This window comes from Elephantulus edwardii, unplaced genomic scaffold, assembly GCF_000299155.1.
Source record: "Elephantulus edwardii isolate Elephantulus edwardi_28Jun2011 unplaced genomic scaffold, EleEdw1.0 scaffold00012, whole genome shotgun sequence".
Lineage (NCBI taxonomy): Eukaryota > Metazoa > Chordata > Mammalia > Macroscelidea > Macroscelididae > Elephantulus > Elephantulus edwardii.
In genome coordinates this window covers 23450048-23472318 of record NW_006399762.1, presented here as the reverse complement: position 1 = coordinate 23472318, position 22271 = coordinate 23450048, and the positions used below count along the sequence as shown (strand labels likewise).

Genomic DNA, 22271 nt, shown 5'->3' with positions numbered 1-22271 from the left:
CCTCCCCAAACCCCACCTCCTACCCCCAAATAGAATCCACACCGCAACCCTCATTGCGTACTCCTACGATAAAAATAATGCCCTAAAATATAATACTTTCAGACTATTCTCTCCCCCATAGACTTCAGTGCCGTACTGGATGAAATATGTTTACGGCATTAAAATATTTTTTTTAAACCTTATCTAATATACCTTTCCCCCCATTATAAACATTTAAAATAATTTCTCCAAATATGTGGCTTATCTATTCATCTTCTTAATGATGCTGTTGGTAAGAAAGCATTTCATTTTTATAACATTTGACATATCAATATTTTATTTAAAAATTAGTGTTTTCTTTCTGTGCCCCAGCTAAGCAATGTTATCCCATCTTCAGGTCACAGAGCTAGCCTACACAAGCAGCAAAAAGCCAAACCTCCCCTGACTATGATACACCTCTAAATGAGAAAAAAAATAAACACCACGTGTGAAATTAGGGGTTGAGGTTATTACTATTATTTTTTCCAGACTGGTGTCCAAATGTTGAAAAGACTTTCATTGGGCTTTTGAATTGCCATGGAGCCTCACACCAAACCACCTCACACCTCCCTCTCTATACAACTGAGTCAGGCCTGGCCTTTACCTCAAAATATTTATAGTCTGGCAGAATGACTTTTGTGCAGGATCTTAAAGCTTAACTTTTCACACACAAAATTAGCATATTTAGCCTAAATATTATGATGCATGAAAAACATAATACCTTTTGTAGAAAATGGCAAGTTATAACTCTTTTGCTCCATCCAAGAATGGTTATATAACATACATTACTTAATGCAAATTACTGTCATTATAGTCAATTTGTTGCCTGGAAGGAATGCAGTACAAGTAACAGTTTAACTTCAGAGAATTCTTGTGTGTTTGTTCCCAGTTGTAGAACATTTGATGAATTTCTTTTTCCTTCAGACTACTTTTATTTTTCAGTTCTTTAAACTTATACCTTTGGTTTCAAAGTTGGAATCAAGAAACATTTAATTTTTTTAAATTATTTTTTATTTTTTTTATTTTTTACAGAGGTTTTGGATTTCCATTCATTCATCAATTGACTTATTTAAAAAAGGATTTTATTTTACATTTAAAACATTTCCCCCCAAAGTTCAGAACATTAACAAATGTACAATCCACCCTTAACATAGCTCTTGATCACTATTTTGTCATTTTTTATTTGTTGTTTCAACCACCACTGTAAGCAGTGATGATAAGATGAGCTCTGTTGGGAGGAGAATTAGACTAGGAGCCTGAAAGATCTGGGTTAGTTAAGGCTTTAAGTCACTTACTTACAAAGTCAAGGCAGTAATTTGTTTGTGCTTTAGTTCCCTCTGGTGTGAAATTAGAAGAAGAAGAAGAGCTTCATGAGCTTGATATCTGGAACTCAATGCTACAGAGCTGATTTGGTCCCTTAGCAACCCCATAAAACAGAGTGGAACTGCTCTATGAGGTCTCTAAGGCTGAAGCAGACTGCCATATCTCTCTCTCACTTAGCAGCTGATGAGTAGAACAACTGAACTTTTGTTAGCAGCCAAACATTCAACCTATCGTGACACCATAGATCTGTGACTTAGTCATAGGCACATAACACAGTGCTTAATGATGAGAATTTAAGACTGAAATAGTGACGTTCAAGTCCAAAATAAAAACTCAAATCCCATAGTTTAAATCCTCATCTTTAGAACCGTTGTTGCTATGTGCCGTCGAGTCACTTGTGACTCATAGCAACCCTTTGTACAACAGCCCTGAACTCTGCTCTATCTTGAGCCAACTTCATTGACTCTGGCACACCTACCCCTATTACCCAGTCACTGAGGCAATCCATCTCATCCAAGGTCTTCCTCTCTTGCACTGTAGTACTATATTATGCTATAGTGAGGATTATTAGACACTTTTTTGGGAGACCTGGTTTATCAATTTTTCATGGGTCTAATATTTCTGCATGTCTTGTGAGAGAAAGTGGTACTGTTTATTCTAAAATATCTTTTCAAGGATGTTTATATGGATAACAGCTTGGGAAAATGAAGCTATGTCTTCTGGAATAAGGAGTAGGTGTTTACTATCCAGTATATATAATGTTTCCATCCAGAGCTGTGAATAATGAACTGTCCTTCATCTCTGGTCAGCAGTCTTGTATCTTCTACTAGCACACATAAATTGTGCTAGGCTAACTTGCACAGGACTGCAATCTGTGGCCCTCAGGCTTGTTTTTAATTGTTTTTTGTCAGACATTATTGTAGGTCATATAACCCTGGTGTGTCCACTTGCCAAACAGAGGTAACTTGTGGTTGCTGTGAAGCTGAACACTGACACTGATGTGTCAAAAGCAAGAATGGTTACCCATGGTGAACAGTGTTTGGTGGAGCTCCCCGATTAAAACAAGCTTGGAAGCAGGAGTGGCATCCACTTCCGTAAATATCTTGCCTCCGGAAAACCCTATGAACCTGGAGAAAGGATGAAAGTCATGCAAGTGTCGAGGACTTTCGTTTGTAGGGTCACTATGAGTCGTCTATGACTCAACGGTACTTAACAATAACAACAACAATTTGCACAGGGCTGCAGGATTTCTGGGATCTAGTCCTGCCTGTGGTAAGAATGAGAAAGTCCTAGGCAAATCAGACCCTACAGCTCTTGATCTACAAGATTGGAGGAAGACTCATCAACAACTCGTATTATTCAGATGACACAACTTTCCTTGCTGATATTGAGGAGGACCTGAAATGCTTGCTGCAGAAGATCAAAGACTATAGTCTTCAATATGGATTACATCTCAACATCAAGAAAACAAAAGTCCTGATCACTGGGGCCAATAGGCAACATCTTGATAGATGGAGAAAGAATTGGAACTGCCAATGACTTCATCTTACTTAGACCCACAATCAACAACCTCGGGACCAGCAGCCAGGAGATTAGGAGACATAGCATTGGGCAAGTCTGCAGTCATGGACCTCCCCAAGTTGTTATGTGCCATTGAGTTTACTTTGACTCATAGTGACCCTATGCCCAATAGCCCTGAACCTTGTCCTATACTGAACCAATCTCACTGTCTCTGACATATCCACCTTCATTACTCCAGTTACGGTGTCAGTACATCCTATCCAGGGTCTTCCTCTGCTGAGCTGTCCCTCAACCCTTCCAAGCATGATATCCTTCTCCAAAAACTAGTCCCTCCTGGCTACATGCACAAAATATGTGAGTCTCAAAATTCTTGCCTCCAAGGAGCAGCTTGGTTTCACCCTCTCTAAGACAGATCTGTTCTTTTGGCAGTCCATGGTTTGCTCAATATTCTTCTCCAGCATCACAACTCAAAGGCATCAATTCTTGTTCTCTCATCCTTGGTCATTGTCCAGCTCTCTGATGCTTAGCAAATAATTGCAAAGACTATGACCTGGATCAGGTGCACCTTAGTCTCTACATGTACATCCTTGCTTTTCAGCAATCTGGTGAGGTCCTTGAGAGTAGATTTTCCTAATGCAATTTGTCTTTTGATTTCCTGTTTGCTGTTGCCAGTAGTGTTGATTGTGGAACTGAACAAGCTGGAATTGTTAATAATATCAATCTCTACTGAGGAATAATCATTAGTTTGAAGACTAAGATGTGCCTATGGTCTTTTTAATAACTTGCTATGCATCTGAAAGCTGGACAAAGAGTAAGGATGACAGGAGGAGAATTGATCGATGCCTTTGAGCTGTGGCTTTGGCAAAGTGTACAGAATATCCCATTATGGTGTAAAGAGTTTAGTGTTCAGAATGGCTTTTTTAGCCATTGATTTTGACTTTGCCTTGTGGATGGGCAGGAATATGCGAATAGGGTGTTTTTAAACCTATCCAATTGGCTTACCTCACCAATCCACAAGAAGATTGACCAGTCTCACCAAACTGCAAGAGGATTGACTAGTCTCACCATTAAACTTAACAGGTCCAGCAGCAGAATAGGAGACCCTCATCAATAGAAAAACAAACAAACAAGAGAATGCAGCTATTCCTTCAGGACCAGAGACTTTTTGCACCGGCCAGACTAGGGTCTATGAGAGCAATAGTCACAGAACGAGGATCAAGGCTGAGGAGACTGCAACAGATACGGAGAAAGGATATAATCTTGATGCATGTCTTTCCTGATTTGAAACCATGCCGTATCACCTTGTTTTGTTTGAACAAATGTTTATTGGTATATGCACAAGTTCCACATGAGCACAATTAAGTGTGCTGGAATTCTCATTCTTCTCAAGGTTAGCCATAATTTATTATGGTCTGCACTGTCATATGCCTTTCTATCGTCAATAAAATACAAGAAACAGCTTTCTGGTATTTTCTGATTTAGACTAAGATCTATCTGTTGGTGGTGGTGTTGGTTTATCATAGAGTTGGAACTGTCCCATAGCTGACTCTCTGGTGAGTTTTCAGAGGCAGTCAACTGCATGGGAGGAGATTGCCCATCTTTCTCCTGAGGAGCAGCTGGTGGCCTTGAACCACATGCCTTCAGGATTGAACTGCAGCTTCTTGCCACTAGGCCCCAAAGCTCCATTACCTGGTGTTAGGAATGATATTTTTAATTTCTCTACTGAATCCAGCTTGAATGTCTGTTAGGTCTTGTTCAGGTGTTTCTGAAAAATCTTAACCAGATTTTGCTAGTATGGGATATGCCAGGACATTTCTCGAAATATTATTTTTGATGATATTGTTGTGCACCATAGAGTGAGAACCAAACCTCCAGTGGGTTTTCAATGGCAGTAAATCGCACAGGAGGAGATTACCCATCCTTCTCCTGGAGCAGCTGCTGGATTCGAACCATATGTGTGTTTGGGGATCGCAGCACAGCTTCTTACCATTTCCACTTCAATTCTCAGCATCATTATTCATATGACTGCCTGATTCAAAATAGACAATCCCAATATTTTTATTTTACTAATGTCTATTATATTGATCTTTATGCATTCCATTTCATTTTTTTATAACTTCCTCCTAAGTTCATATCTTGTATATACTATGTTCCTATTATTAATGGGCACTTTGCAGCTATTTCTCCTCATTTTGAATAATGCCACATCAGCCAAAGAAGGTCCTTTATTGCAGAAGGCTTTATTCCTACCTATCATCAAGGTAGATTCTACTTTGAGGAGGTAGCGTTTCCCCAGTTGAATTTGAATGTCTTCCTACCTGAGGTGTGCATATTCTGCCAGAGTATCAGACAATGTGATTTAATGTTATCCATAGGATTTTTGAAGTTCCATTATTTTAGAAGTGAATGGCCAGTCCTGTTTCGTAGCCTGTCTTCATATCTGGAAGTTCTGCTGAACCCTGCCCACCATGGTTAAAATGTTGCTATTTGAAATGCCAGTGATTTAGCTTCCAGCCTTACAAAAGCACATAAGCTAATTGACAGATGGGTGGTGGAGTATTAGTGTAGGATGCATTCAAGTCAATCTCTTTTGAGATACCAAAGAACAGATTAAGCAAGCAAGCAAGCATTAACAGAAGGGAAGATTCAAGCCACAAAATCACCAAGGAACTTGTCCCAGAGTGGTCAGAGAGCCTTCCTGTAGGGACAGTGCTCTAAATTAGAACTCTGAACTCTTAAAATGTAAGAGAACTATTGTTTGTTTTACACCCAAGTGTAGTATTTCTTGTATAGCAACACTGGATAATTAAGACTGGAGCCTTAGTTAATTTCATGGACTTCTTACTAATTGCAGGTCACAATTATGCACCTGATACAAGCCATGGTCTTTGCGATTACTTGTTATGCATCAGAGAGTTGGACAATGACTAGGGAGGATAGAAGGAGAATTGAATTGCCTTTGAGCTGTGGTGTTGAAGAGTATTGAATGTACCATACTGCTAAGAGAACAAACGGCTTTGCCTGAAGAAAGTGAAGCCAGGCTGCTCTTTGGAGGCAAGGATTCTGAAGCTTCATCTGACATATTTGGACACTTTGCAAGGAGGGACCAGTCCTTGGAGAGAGATGTCATGCTTGGGAGGGTGGAGAGACAGCACAGAAGAGGAAGACCCTTGATGAGGTGGATTGATTCAGTGACTGGAGTAATGGGGGTAGGCGTATCAGGAAATTTCCTTCTAGTTCTGCTTTATCAAGTGTTTTAATCAGGAAAGGATGTTGTATTTTGTCAAAGGCCTTTTATGCATCAATTAACAGGATCATGTGATTCTTGTCCTTTGTGTTGTTAATGTGAAGAATTACACTGATTGTTTTTCTTATTTTGAACCGTTTTTGCATACCTGTTACAAATCCCATTTGGTCATGGTGAATTATTCTTTTGATGTATCACTGGATTCTATTGGCCAGGATTTTATTCAGGATTCTTTGCATCTATGTTCATGAGAGATATTGGCCTATAGTTTTCTATTTTGGTAGTGTCTTTACCTGGCTTTGGTATCAAGGATATGTTTACTTCATAAAGTGAGTCTGGGAGAATTCCATCTTTTTCTATTTTCTGAAATAGTTTGTGTAGAATTGGTGACAGTTCTTCTTTGAATGTTTGATAAAATTCACTTGTAAAACCATCTGGTCCAGGGCTCTTCTTGGCTGGTAACTGTTTTATTACCTTTTCAGTTTCTTCTTCTGTAATGGGTCTGTTCAGGTGCTCAATTTCAGTTTCTGTCAGTTTATGTAGTTTGTGATTTTGTAAGTATTTGTTTATTTCCTCTAGGTTTTCATATTTGTTTGAGTATAGTTTTTCCCTAATATTCCATTGCTAACCTTTTATTTTAGTTGGTTCCGTTGTGATATTGCTCGTTTTATCCCTAATTCAGATTACTTGTGTCTTTTCCTTCTTTTCTTTTGTTAGTTTTGCTAGTGGTTTGTTGATTTTATTGACCTTTTTGAAGAACAGACTCCTGGTTTTGTTGAAGGTTTCAATTGTTTTATGTTTTCTATTTCATTTGTTTCTGCTCTAATTTTTATAATTTTAGGGTTTTTTTTAGAGCATGTGGGGTTTTCTTGCTGTTCCTTTTCAATTTGTTGGAAATGTTTGGTTAGAGAGTCAATGGTCATTTTTTTCCTTTTAATGTGTTTGCTTATTGCTGTAAATTGATCCCAGATTCCTGCTTTGTTTGTTTCCTAGAGGTTTTGGTATTATTTCTATGTTTTTTAATTTATTAATGCTTTTCTTGTGTCCTAAAATGTGATCTGTTCTGGAGAACATTCCATGCACATTAGAGAAGAAAGTATACTGTGCTTTTTTGGGGTACATTAGACTAGAAATATCTATGAGGTCTTGTTGGTTTATTTTGTGGTTTAATTCTTCAGCACCTTTCTTGAGTTTCTTTCTGGAAGTTCTCTCTTTTCTTGAGAATGGCGCATTGAAGTCTCAAACTACTATAGCACCATTGTCTATTTCTTTTTCCTGTTTTGTTAATGGTTGTTTTATATATTTTGCAGGTCTTTCATGTGATGCATAGATATTTATTATTGTTATATCTTCTTGTTCTATTGACCCCTTAATCATCGTGTAATGACCTTCCTTGTCCTTTATGATGGTTTTTGCATCAAAATCTGTTTTATAGGAAATTAATATTACCACACCTGCTTTTTTCTGGTGCCTATTTTCTTGGTGTATTTCCCCCCCACCCTTTTATTTTTAGTCTTTCTTTATCTTCATTTTTCAGATGTGTCTCTTATAGACAGCATATTGACGGATTTGGTGTTGCTTTTTGTTTATTTTTTTTACCCAATCTGCTACTCTTTTTCTCTTCAGTGGTGCATTTAAACCATTTACATTAAGTGTGATTATTGAGATGTAAGGTTTCATTAATATAATTTTGTTGAGTTCTTTTTGGTGTTGTTGCTAATTACTTTGCTCCAACCTGCTTTCTGTGGCACTTCTGTAAGAAGGACGCCTCTCAGTGTTTTCTGTAATGCTGGTCTTGTTTTAAGAAACTCCCTCAAGTTCCGTTTTTCTGGGAATATCTTGAGCTCTCTTTCATATTTGATGGACAGTTTTGCTGAGTACAGTATGTTTGGTTGACAGGTGTGTTCTTTGAGTGTTTGATATATGTCATTCCATTGTTTTCTTGCTCGCGTAGTTAAATTAAGTTGGCATTTAATCTTATTTGCTTTCCCTTATAGGTTACTTTTTGTAACCTGCTTTGAGAATTCTCTCCTTATCTTTGGTTTTGGCAAATTTGACTATGCTATGTCTTAGTGTTTTCCTTTTGGGGTCTGTTCTATATGGTGTTCTCTCAGGGTCTTGATTATATACTCTCTCATTCTTCTTTATGTGTGGGAAATTTTCTTCTAGTAATCCTTCCACTACTTTTTCGGTGCCTTTACTTTCTTCTTCCTGTTCTGGGATTTCGATTATGTGCATGCTATTGCTCTTGATGGTGTCTTACATTAGTATTAGGTTTTCTTCTTTTTCCATTCTTTTTTATTCTGCTTTTTGTTCTAGAAGATCAGTGGTGACAATTTTATCTTCTATTTCACTGGTTCCATTTTTCATCTCTTCAACCCTGTTCATGTGGCCCTCCATTATGTTGACAGCATCTGAAACATCGGCCCTCTTATTTTGGATTGTGGTTTCTTGTTTTTCCAGAGCCTCTAATGTCTAATTTGTTTTATCTGCATTATTTTGGATCTTTTTTTAAGATTCTCCTAGCTCTTGCTTGAGGTGTCCTGTTATTCTTCAAGTTTGTCTTTCACTCATTGAAAATATTAAATTACTGTTCTTTTAAATTCTACATCAGAAAGTTTCATCAGATTTTCTGGCTTCAGGAAATCTATTGATACTGTGTCACTTTTTTGGGTGACATCTTGGTTTGGCTTTGTGTAGGGGATGAGGTAGCCTGCCTCCTATGTGAAATTGCTGTAGTAGAGTTTTCCATGTCTAAGGCGATACCAGGTTCTTGATCTGAAGTCACCATTCCATAAGAGAGTGGGGCAGCTACCCAGCCTCAGTTTCTCTCAGTTCTATAGAGAAAACGCTTGTGGAAGCAGCCTCCTCTATCAGACAGTTGCTGCAGATTGGGTAGCCCAAGGTGCTCTGGGCTAAAGGCAGTTGATGGACTAGATGTGAGGAGATGTGAGGCAGAGTGCAGAGACCTGATTGGAAAACCGGGAAGCCTTGGTTTTCCTTTCAAGAATGAGGTCCAGCTGTCTTACTCCCTTCTGATTGAGCTTAAGAGGTCCCACATGATAGCAGTGACCTCCCCACAAAAAGTACCTTACTCAAGTTCCAGCATCACTCCCAGTACCTGTTAGGAGCAATCTTCTGGCTGTGGGCCAGTAGTGACAGGAGCAGAGTTCTGGGTATGGGCCAGCAATGAAATGAATGGATATCTGGGCTCGCATTCACTCAGATTCCAGCTTTCCTACTCGCCTTGGCACTTCACTCCCTGACACGTGTGTGGCACTAGAAAGCAGCTCCCTGCCATGTGTGTGGTGTCAGCCAGCCACTCTCCTGTGCATGTGTGGCATCAGAAAGCAGCTTCCCGGTGTGTGCTGACAGTTGCTTTTGACTTCTGTTGCTCAAACTCCAGGTGTCTGGCTCTCTGCTGCATCTTGCTGGGTATATATTTTTTCCAGCCTTTGATTTTGAATCTGTCTTTCACTTATTTTCAAAAAATATGTCTCTTATAGGCAACATACTGATGGCCTTTGTTTTTTCATTCATTCTGCTACTCATTTTCTCTTACTTGGTGCATTTGGTTTTATAGTAAGTGTGATTATTGTCAAGCCAGGTTTTACTTTTGTCATTTTATTGTGCTCCTTTTTCTGTTGTTTCTGATTTCTATGGTCTACCCACTTTTCCTTTAGCTTCTCTATGTGAAGGACTTAACTTAAAATTTCTTGTAGTTCTGGTCTTGTTTTCGCAAATTCTTATAGTTCCTTCTTTTCTGCAAAGGATCTAATTCCTCATTCCTATTTTATGAAGAGCTCTGCTGGGTATAGGATCCTTGGCTGGTGATTGTTTTCTTTCAATTATATATCATCCATTGTTCAGCATGGTTTCTGCTGAAAACATCAGCACTTAATCTAATTGCTTCCTCTTTGTAGGTGACTCTTTGTTTTTCTCGTGTTGCTTTTAGAATTCTATCCTTATCTTTTAATTTGGAGAATTTGACTATGATGTCTTGGTGTTGCTCTTTTTTGGGTCCAGTTTATTTGTTGTTTCCTGTGCTTCCTGAATGTGGGTTTCCCCATTCTTTAAAATACCTGGGGAATTATCTTCTAGTACTTCTCCCACAATTTTCTCAGTGACTTCCCTGTCACTGCCCTGTTCTGTAATTCTAGTCATATATATGTTGTTCCTTTTGATATCATCCTACATGATTCTAATATTTTCTTTAAGTCTCATCTCTGATTTGTCTTCTAGTATGTTTCCCGTGAGGCTCTTCCTTTCATGCTCACAGACTCTGTTCCATCTCTTCACTTCTCCTTTTTTGTCCTACCAGCATGTTGGACACTTCTGGCATCTTGGTCTTAGTATTCTGAATTGCATTTTCATGCTTTTGTGTTATTTCTAGTACTGTGTTTGTTGTGCCCTCTCTGTCTTGTGATGATTTTTTTAAGTTCTTGTATTTCTTTACCTATTTCATTAAGTCTTTCTTCCATCTTTTATGTTTTCTTCGATAGCTGTTCAGGTTGCTCCTCATCAATATATTTCTTCTGGATTGCTGTCTCTGGGGTATTTGCTCTCTTTATTGTTTCTTCATCATTTGCATCATCTTCTGTAGGTGTTCAAATAACTCCACATCAATATATTTCTTCTGGTTCTATCTGGAATATTCATTGGGTCTGCTCTTTTAGGAGGAGAAGGGTTATTTTTTCCCCCATAATGACTAAGGTAGACTGTTGCTTTCTTGCTATAATGTAAGTCTTTTCTTAGTAGATGCTAGGCTGTTGTAATTTTACAACGGCCCAGTTTATGGTAATGTTATGTGAAAGATCTTTATATTGGTGCTCCCCTCTTGTTTTCTTGAAGCAGGATGACTGTTGCCCTGCAGTAACCAGGTCTCCTTCCGACCTTTCCTATACAATCTTAAGAAATTGCATGTGATGTAGCTATATAGCAGTGTTTAAGTCCAAAGCACCTTTCTTTTCTACTCTGTGAGAGAGTTCAGTGGCAGGTCCTTGAATCATTCTTGTTACTTGCAAGTGATATCTTGACAGAATTTTGGATATTGGTGATCTTCCTAACTTGTGAAAGGTAACAGATCAATATGGTGGGCAGGATGGGGGATTTGGTGGTATTTGTTCTCAGTCCAAGGGGGGTGGGCTGATCTCTCTGTGGTGGGGAGGGAGGAAGCTGGGGCCGGGTGTATAAATTATTCTTTCACCTGTAAAAGGAAACAGGTCTCTTTTCCAACTTGTGGAGTTTTGGCTTTATGTTCACAATCCCCCCTCCCCCACATCTATATTCAATTTCAGCCTGGTGATAACCACCTTGCTTGGGTGAATGCTCACATGCACAATTGTATCATTAGCCTTCTCATGCTGCACTTTCTTTGTAGATGACATACTTCTTTCTGTACACTTAGACTACCTTGCCAATTTGCTCACTTTTGTAGTCTTCTCACACCACCTGGACCCTCGTATCCCTTGCAGATTGACATGCAGCGCATATTGTACTTCTACCAGCTCCTTGGACAGCAGGGAGGACATGATCTTCCTGCACATGTGCGGTTCTTGCTGTGATCTGAGGTCACAAAAGGGTTGAACTTCATGGTGACTGTCAAAGGTCTGGCAGTTCAGAATCCACACCTTAGTCTTAAAGGTAATATCTTTAAAGTACTCAATTAACATTTTTTTTAAAAATTCATTTTATTATTATTTTTGTGTGTGTGTACCATCAAATCAGATCTGACTGGTACAGGAGGAGATTTTCCCTCCTTCCTCGGCAGAGCATCTGGTGGATTTGAACCGTGTGCCTCTGGGATTGCAGTGCAGCTTCTTGCCACTAGGCCACCAGAGCTCCCCTTCAATTAACATTTTAAAGAGGCTTTTGGCAACCGTTTTCATAGCAATAGAGGAAGCTTCCATCATGCCATATGTGCATTGATGGAGGCTTTCTAGGGTGCTATGAAAGTGTTCCCAAAGCCCTCTTTAAAATGCTAATGAGTATCATTCCCTCTCCCTCCCTCCATCCCTCCCTTTCATGTGCACTCTCTCTCTCCCTCCCCCCATCCCCCTCTTGTCCCCTCATTTACCCAGTTAGGAAGCTCTGGTGGCCTAGTGGCAAGAAGCTGAAATCCTGAAGGCATGCAGTTTGATGCCACCAGCTGCTCACGGGATAAGGATGGGCAGTTTCCTCCCAAGCAATTAACTGCCTCTGCAAACTGGTTGGAGGGTCAGCTATGGGTCGGTTCTGACTCTACTGTACACAGTAACAACCAACACACCACACACACACACACACACACACACACACACTGCATGGAGAGTTCCTTGGTGGTGCATATCATTAGTACACTCAGCTGCTAACCAAAAAGTCCACTCAGATGTGTCTTGGAGGAAAAGCCTGACAATCTAGTAGTAAAAATCCAGAGACTAAGAAGCCTGTAGGCCTTATTATTACTCTGATGACTTGACAGGAATTGCTTATGATATTAGAGTCATATATTGATTCTGAGATGGATAAGATACATGATGGGTAAGTTATTTAGTCTTACTGTGTCTCAACTTAATCACCTTTAAAACGAGAATAATAGTGCTCTCTTTCTCACAGAATTGTTGGGATTAAATGACATAATAGGAGAAAGTATTTATTACATACAGCATAGCCTAAACTAAACTCACTATTCTCAACTGGATTTCAATTCCTAGTGACCCTTCATTGGGTTTCTGAGGTTGTAAACCTTTATAGGAGACTGCCTATTTTTCTCCCTCAGAGCACTGGCGGATTCAAACCATTACCCACACTATACTACAGCCCTCCTTAGCTTATAGTTTAGCCCAGGACAAACAAACAAACAAACAAACAAACAAAACCAACACCTCAGTAAAGTTTATCAGTTGACATTAATGTTCTAAACAAGACAGGATACATTCAGGTTGTTAGATTGCAGAGTAAAACCAACTTAGATGTAACCCTCTCAAGTCAACTTTTTTTTTAAGGGGACCGCTGCATTCCCAAGAGGCTGTGAGTGACATCATTTTAATAATCTGTGTTAACTTTTTCTCCCTCTCCAATAGGCTTACAGGACAATCCTTGGTTCTGTGACTGCCATATTTCTAAAATGATTGAGCTGTCGAAGGTTGCTGACCCTACAGTGGTGCTCTTGGACCCACTGATGGTCTGCAATGAACCGCAGAGCCTCGCGGGCATTCCATTCCAGCGTGCTGAGCTGGCGCAGTGTCAGAAGCCATCTGTGATGACCTCAGCCACCAAAATCACATCTGCTCTGGGCAGCAATGTCCTGCTGAGATGTGATGCCACCGGCTATCCAACCCCAGAGCTCACATGGATCAGGTCCAACAGCGCAGCGGTGAATTATGCAGGTACTCCCTTCATTAATTTCGTTCCTATGAAACAAGGAGCTCGCAAGGTCCCAGTCTCAGGCTTTTGTGTGATTTGAACGTTGTGATCTTACTTCTACTAAAATATACCAATATTGTTGGACAAAAAAGACTTGCAAGAGACATTTTATTGGTTAAGATCCCTTCAGTCCATATACTAACTTCATAGGTAAAATGAGGTAATTGGATTCTTCTTTTAAGATGGGAAAAACCCAGGATCCAGTGTGTGAGTGATCACAGACAAGCATCGTGTTGTGCTCCATTGCTTTTAATGTCTGACTTTGAAATGCATGTTGTTGTTATTGTTAGGTGCCACTGAGTCAACAATTACTCACAGCAATCCCATCAACAACAGATCTGAATCTTGCCCTATCGGGAGCCATCCCTGATATATTTGAGCCCATTGGTACAGCCATTGTGTTTATCCATCTCATTGAGGATCTTCCTCTCTTCACTGGCCCTCTGCCTTTCCAAACATGACATTCTTAAAGGACTGGCACCTTCTACCAGCATGCCCAAAGTGTGGAGATGAAGTTTCATCATGAAATGGATAACCAATAAAGTTTTTTGAATGACATTTTATTACAAATTCCTCATTTTGAATGAGTTTAAATAATTCAATATGTCAAGAACTTATGAAATGAAGTATGACATTTAGAAATATTGATTACATGAACTTTTTATATTATATTATGACTGATGATTCTTAATAACACATGATCAAATTAGTGATACGGCCTTGATTTCTGTTTGCATCACCTTAGAGGCAATATTTTGAAGACGACAGGGATATACTGTTACAAATTTGTGCCTCATCCTTGTGCAGGAGCCATGCTAGTCTTCTCTGTAGTGTTTCAATTTTGGTGTATGTGCTGCTGAAGCATGCACAACAGAAATATACTTTTAAAGGACTTTAATGAACGTAAATTTCAGGTTGAAATGATGAAGCCTGTTGAAAGTCAAAAGTTAAAGCTTAAAATTCTCTAAAAAAAAGAAAAGCAAATTCTTCAGGATTTAAGATTGTAATGTAAGTTTTGGTTTGTTGGGCTACAACTTGGTGCGTTCTTACACTTCAGAAAGCTTTAGCAATCAAAACAAAATGGAAATAGGCTCAGATTTTAGTGTTTAGAACAGTAAAATTCCAATTTCTGTAAAAAAGTACATACCATTGTGCAACCTAGAGAGAGAATCTACACTTTACTATTTTATCTAGATTGAACATGAGAGATTCAGAATACAAATTATGACTACCCCATGACAGAAAAAGTGTCTACTGTGTCTTCTAACTATGTGGATGCTGCTGTTTGCTGTCAAGTCAGAACCAACTCATAGCTGACCCTCGAGCAGGTTTTCAAAGGCAGTAAATTGTATGGGAGGAGATTGTTCCTTTTTCTCCAGCAGAGCAGCTGGTGGGTTTGAACAGTGTGCCTTTGGTATTGCAGCAGAGCTTCTTACCAGTAGCCCACCAGAACTCCCTGAGTATATAGATAGGTGGCATTTTATTACAGTGAGAAAATACTCTGGGAAGTATTTAGATGAGTCATTTTGATGAACACGTTATTGTGAGTTAAAGTTGTAAGTACCCCATAAGAGCACTTTGTCTTATTTTTTCCTTTTACAATTGAGAAAACAGAGCTACAAAAATGATTTGACCTGTGTGAAACTATCACATTAGTGAACAGAAGTTTACTAAAGCCCAAGGCTCTTGATTCCTAGCTCCAAAGTCTTCTTTTTTTTTCCTCATAATTTTTTAAATTCATTTTAATGAAAGTTTACAGAGACTTAGGCTTTCGAGTCATTCATTGTTGCACTTTCAAAGTCTTCTTAAATTCCATTCTTCATCTAAAGCTCATGGCACCTGGCATGCTCTAGACCTTCATAGAAAAAATTTATGATTCCATCACCATGCACAGAGACTTATACTGTGTCCTTCCTGGTTGATTTTTTGTGAGAAGGGTGTGTTTAGACCTAGATCATTGTTTGCTTTTCATTTATTATGTTTGCTAGAGTTTTACCTTAATTTTCTCACATATACGTTTGTTTTCTTCCAGTAATTCAAGAATCTCCAGGGGAAGGAGTCAGATGGTCCATAATAAGTCTTACAGGCATTTCTTACAAGGATGCTGGGGATTACAAATGCAAGGCCAAAAATTTGGCTGGAATGTCAGAAGCTGTGGTTACTGTGACAGTGGTTGGCGTGGTCACAACCACCACATCACTGGAAACATTAGAAAGAACTGGAGAAGATCATCCCCATCAGGAAGTGATGCCAGGATCTAGAAGATCTGTATCCACGCTTAATTCATCACCCTCTCCCTTGCACTTTTCTTCCACTTCTTTGTCTGCTTCTACTTTATCTCCTCCCTCCACTGCTTCCTTCTCCCCTTCCAACTCCCCCGTTGGTTCTTGGACTACAATTCTAAGCACTAAAATGTCAACAAGCACCACCATGGTCAATAGATGGCCACTCCAGCTCCACCTAGAAGGGAAAAGGAATTTAAAGGTAGAGATGGATGGACGGAAGCTTCCCCTAGAAAGTGCAAGCAAAAAAGAAGAGTTGGCATTATTGGATCAAGCAACGCCTGTGGAGACAAATGCCACAATCGAAAACCTCAGAGTGGTCAGAGAGACTGAAGAGAGTGTGACTCTGATGTGGAATACTGTCAATAGCACATATAATTCTGCAGTGACTGTGCTGTATTCTAAGTATGGTGAAAAAGACCTGCTCCACCTGAATGTAGAGGCAAGCAAGAACCAAGTCACTGTAGAAGGGTTGGAGTCTGGCAGGCAGTACATAGCATGTGTGTGTCCCAAAGGGGCACCTCCCCAGGTAGACCAGTGTATCACCTTCTCTACCAACAGAGTTGGAGAAGGTGATTTCCCAGGGTCTTTCCTTATTGTGGTGAGCTGTACTGCCTGTGTAATTGTCATGCCATTGATTTGTTATCTCTTGTACAAAGTTTGCAAGCTTCAGTGTAAGACAGAACTTTTTTGGGAAGATGACCTGGCCAAAGAGACTTATATCCAATTTGAGACCCTGTCCCCCAGGTCTCAGAGTGTAGCGGAACTCTGGACACAAAGGTATAAAGATGACTCAGAGAAATTGCTACTTTGTTCTAGATTGAGTGTGGAGTCTGAGATGACCTTTAAAAGTGAGGGTTCTAAATTAGAGTACTATGGCTAAAGCTTTGCAACTCAGGTGCAGGTAAATTACAAAAAAGTGTTCAAAGTTATAGTAGTCCTTTCGTTGGGATGAAGACTGAATTCAACTATAAAATGGAAATACAGTCTTTAACATCCTCTATGAAATAAAAAAAATGGGATGCTGTTACTGAATTTAAAAAAAAAAACACAACACAACCAAAACCAAAACCCCCAATGACCAACCTGAGACTTCCAAACAGAAAAAAAATATCATCTTGAATTTTCTTATATGGCAGATGTCTATAGAAATAATTTTTAAGTAGAAGAGGTCTACAGAAAGAATATTTTTGATAATACATTTTAAGATAATGTTTTAATTCCCCAAAACAAATTTATGTCAAAATAGTTATAAAAAAGTGAGGCCTGCATTTTAAAAAAGGATTACTTTTTAAAATAGTGATGATTAGTATAACCATCTAAGCCTTCATGCTTATTCATGTTCAAAGTGCTTTATGGCATTTACTGTGAATATTTGCTGATGTTGTCTAGGGAAAAAAAGATTTGGATAGTAAAGAAATTTGCCTTCACTAATGTTACAGCTTCAGTTTGCTCGGCTCCACAGTCAACATTCTTGGCACCAGCAGCCAGGAAATAAAAAAACGTATTGCGATGGGAAAGTCTGCTGTTAGGGACCTCTTTAAAGTACTCAAGAGCAACGGTGTCTCTTTGGAGACGAAGGTGCACCTGATACAGGCCATGGTCTTTGCAATCACTTGTTGTGCGTCAGAGAGTTGGACAATGTCTAGGGAGGATAGAAGGAGAATTGATGCCTTTGAGCTGTGGTGCTGGAGAAGAGTATTGAATGTACCATGGACTGCCAAGAAAACAGACAGATTCATCCTAGAGAGGGTTAAACCAGGCTACTCCTTGGAGGCAAGGATTCTGGGGCTTCGTCTGACATACTTTGGACATGTTGTGAGGAGAGACAGGTCTTTGTAGAGGGATATCATGCTGGGTAGAGTGGAGGGACAGCGCAGGAGGGGAAGACCCTCTATGAGGTGGATTGATTCAGTGACTGGGGTAATCGGTATGGGTGTGTCAGAGGCAATGCGATTGGCACAGGATAGAGCAGAGTTTAGGGCTGCTGTACATGGGTCGCTACGAGTCGCAAATGACTCAACAGCACATAACAACAACAACAATGTTAAATCCAACAGCAAGTTTAAATCTAGAGCAGTGGAGCAGAGTTTCTCCACTTGGCACCTTTATGAGTTTTCTACTCTAGAATTGTGTTCCTATTGCATGTAAGAAAAAGTTTACTTGATCTTAATTAGAAGCATTAATATCAGCTAAAAAGAATTTAAAGAAGGGACCATGGCAAGCAGAAAAATCATAACTGTTATAATCAAACAAATTGGTGTTAGTTTTTCTAGACATACAGGGTAGGACTTTTTTTAATAGTACACACATTTTAAAATCTCTTTGATGGGATAGTATTTGCTCCCTCTTCCTCCTTTTCCTCTAGTTTCTTCCTTCCCCCTGCTGTCTCTCCTTCTTTCCTACTCTTTTTTTTCTACTCTATCTTCCCCCTTTTCTTTTGCTTTGTCAGGATATAACTCTGGAAGCCAACACACCAAACGCTAACCAGTTTGTCTTTGCCATACTGTGTTTTGTTTCTCTGTATTTAAAAGTCAGCCTTTTGAAAACTCTTAAGATCTCAAAATACTTTTTTAAGATTTGGAAAGATCAGCTTCAATGGATTACTTGAAGCTAACTTTGCTAGATTAAAACCATTGAAGAAGTTTAACTGGTGTGAGTCACATGAAAGATGTGGAAAAAAAAAGATACTTCGTGAACAAATGTCATGTGTTTGAAGAAAAAAAAAGTATAACTTTTGCTGAAGATTATCGAGTACAAATTTTAGAGTACAGAATAAATTTCTCAAACTGTGTCAGAAATCTAGAAATATTTTGATAGCTTCTGAAAAAAAAACCTTGTTAAAGCATGTTGATTTTAATACATTCTCAAAATTATAGTACAAACATCTGGAGGATGAAAAGATTATTCATTCTGAATGGCTCTTCTCAAAACTCATTGTTGTTGTGTTGGAACTGACCCATAGCTGACCCTCCAGCAAGGAGGCTATAAAATAGCACTGGAGGAGATTGACCCTCTTCCCCCCAAGGAACAGTGGATGGATTTAAACTGCTGTCTTTGGATTGGCAGCGTAACTCGTCTTAGTTAAAAGGGAAATGTATCCTTGACTTGCCACACTGAGTCTTAGAAAGTGAACGTGACGAGATGACTTGTTTTTCCCTTTCCTTTAACGTCTGTTTGTTCTTGGTGCTTTCATCACACTGAGTGCATTGTCTAATGACCTGACAGTTTTAATACAGTACTCATTGTTAAGATTTAATAAACAAAACCAAACCTCACTGTGGATAATTTTATGCTTAGCTTCTTCTGTGTTAGATTAACTCATTTTAAGTTAAAAGATTACATGGCCAGAAGTGGGAACTCTAGCAAGATTCAGTCAAGTGCCCTGAACTTTGAGAAACCATTACTTTTTTTTTTTTAAATTGTTGGGATGTGTGTGATTTATTTAAAACCTTGTTCTTGAGTCTTGAAAATGAATTCTGAGTAACAGAAGAAGGTTTTGAGAGCCACCAAACTTGAAGCTGAGTAATCATGGAATAGTTATAGTAAATAAGAAATGTCTTAGGTAATAGTTTTACTAGTTGTCTGATACTATTAATCTCAGGTGTCAGAAGTTATGTATAAGACACATAAAAAAGAGTAACTACAGATGAACCTACAAAATGTAGCAAATCTATCAAAAAAAGCATTGCTAAGTAATTTTAAAAATGATTAAAAATTACCAGAAGGGATGGTGAAGCTATGTTTAGTCAAACAGAAATAAGGAAATAATAAGCCTTCTGTTTGGAGAAGATAACAGAAACTATGCCAGAGAAATGACAGAATTATTCAACTTTTTTTTCTTCTTCCTTTTTCCAGATAAGTTCTCAAACTGAGTGTGGGGAACAAACAATGAAAAATGGGAATTGCAGCCCAAGTTAGATGAGGAATTAATATGTTTTTTCTTAGATGTTTAAAATGAGATCAAATGTACGAGGATGATAACAGACTTTTTAGCTACAAACTCAGAGCTATTGTTTGGTAGTTGTTGAAAAGCCATGGCAAATGTGAGTGGTGCTATGAGATCATAAGTAGTTAAATGTTCTGCTTATTTTCTAAAAATAGAATTCCAGAAATTATAATCAATAGTGTAACTGGATTCATGTAAAGTTATTAAAGACTTGTTTGTTAACAAGAAGAAATAATTATGATGATCATTGTTGATATGCGATTAAGTTGAAACCATCTCATAGCTGACCCTCCAGTAATTTTTTTTTTGTAAATTGCATAGGAAGAGATTACGTATCTTCAGCTGCAGAGAAGCTGTTGATTTAAACCACTTGGCTTTGGATTGGCAGTGCAGCTCCTTAGCCACTAGGCTACCAGAGTTTCATTGATGATAATTAGCAGGCAACAAATGCCAACTAATAACAAGTTTTATTAAACTAATTTGATACCTTTTTTAATGATATTCCTAAGTAGATAGATCAGGAAACAGCTTGAAAATCTAAGTACACTAACTGGCTACTGATATTTTCCTGACTTGATGGATTAATATGGTTTACCTACTCTCAAGAATATCTATTCATAGCTTCATATAACATGAAAATGTCTCCACATAGAGTGCCTTTATCCCATTCTATTCAACACTAAATAATAAAAGATTTTCTAACTGCAGAGGACATGGTGTTAAAGCAATCCACAGACACACTTAAAGATGAAGAAGTATATGAAATTTATATTAAGCCGGTGTACTAATAACTGCATTCATCAAGGGTAAATGTACTTTTGGATATAAACACTCTTTAGCACAAATATGAAAATATTAATGGAAAATCTTTGTGACTTTTATTGATTACAATCATCCCATGAATCAGATAGAGTTATGTTATTTCTCAAAAATCCTTGCAAAATATTAAAATAATACCTTTTTTAGTATAAACATTGGTTTCGTTACAGGGATGAGTCCTTCTGTAGTCTGTATTGATAGATAATGTCTTTAGGATCAAGCTTATTTGGGGTGCCAAATTTAAATAGGGGCTGTGATGAACTAAAGAGCATCCATATAAAGGCAACTGAGATTGTCAAGAGTCCAGACAGGCTAGGAATCAAGGGAATAGAGTAAGACAAGAGCTGAGTAGCTCATAATATTTGAGGACTTGTCCTGCAGCAAAAGGCACTCACCTTTGCCCTAGAAGAATGCACTTAAGGACATCTGCTTAACTTCTTAAACTGGGATTCTATACACGGTACAGGGTCTTAAATACTGCATTTTGACAGGGGGATAGATGCATTGATATAAATACTTTGTGGAACATTGTTCCTTAGAGAAAGACATCATGGTTAGAAAGGTAGGTTAGAAAGGTCACCGTAAGACACAAGAACCTTCAACAAGATGGATTGACACAGTCACTATAGGAATGGCATCAACTGTGTCAAAGATGATGAACATGACCCAGGATAGGACAGGGTTCAGATCTGTTGGTCATAGGGTCTCTATGAGTTGCAGTCAACTTGATGATGATACATAACAGCAATAAGAAGCAGCGGATGGAAAAGCAGCATTAGGATGACTGAAAGATGAATTTGCTTTTTTGAAGGGGGTAGTAACAAGAATTATAAAACAATGGAGTAAGTGGTACTGTAATACTATTACTGAGGACATTCATGCCATTTCCAGTGTTAAGGAGATGTAGAGAGATGCTGAAGAACATTGTTGACCCAAAAGTTGATCATTTGGATTATACCAGAAGAAAAGCAAACACAATAGAAGTGTATATATCAGTTTCAATGGAAAAAATGATACTATTGTCTGTTTTGATAAGTAGTCCTTTCTATTTATTTATAATAAAATTTATTTTTTGCACAAATATCTGACTGTTTGATTTAATGAAACAGTGAAAAAAACATTAGCTTTTACCCTCAAAATGTATGCTACATTATCTTTTTTTAAAAAAAATATGCAATTATGTGCCATCAAATTGGAACTGACTCATAACTAACACTTTAGTGGGTTTTCAGAAGCGATAAATCACAGAGGAGATTATCCGTCTTTTTCCTCTATATCAGCTGGTACATTTGAACCATATGCCTTACCAACTAGTCCAACAACTAGTTCATGTAATTAATACAAGTTGGGAAATTTTGCTTGCTGTCAGGAACCTCTCCAGAGAACTGAAGAGCAATGACATCAGTCTGGAGACTAAGATGCACCTGATCCAGGTCATAGTCTTTACAATTACTTGCTATGCATCACAAACCCAGACAATGATTAGGGATAATAGAAAGAGAATCGATGCCTTTGAACTGTGGTGCTGGAGAAGAGTATTGAATATACCATGGACTGCCAGGAGTACAAACAGATTTGTCCTGGAGAGGGTGAAACCAAGCTGTTCCTTGAAGGCAAGAATTCTGACCTTTGTGTGACATACTTTGGGGATGTTGCAAGGAGGGACGAATCCTTAGAGAGGGACATCATGCTCAAAAGGGTGGAGGGA

General features: G+C 38.5%; 1 protein-coding gene across 1 annotated transcript in view; it reads left to right on the top strand.

Annotated features, from left to right (window-relative positions):
- Window positions 1-16678, top strand: part of LRIT3 (leucine-rich repeat, immunoglobulin-like and transmembrane domains 3) — a 55185-nt gene extending 38507 nt beyond the window's left edge. The window contains exons 3-4 of the mRNA XM_006881148.1: window positions 13171-13476; window positions 15546-16678. Of these exons, the coding sequence (XP_006881210.1) occupies window positions 13171-13476; window positions 15546-16678 (1439 nt within the window). The remainder of the gene's footprint in view (window positions 1-13170; window positions 13477-15545) is intronic.
- Window positions 16679-22271: the final 5593 nt, after the last annotated feature.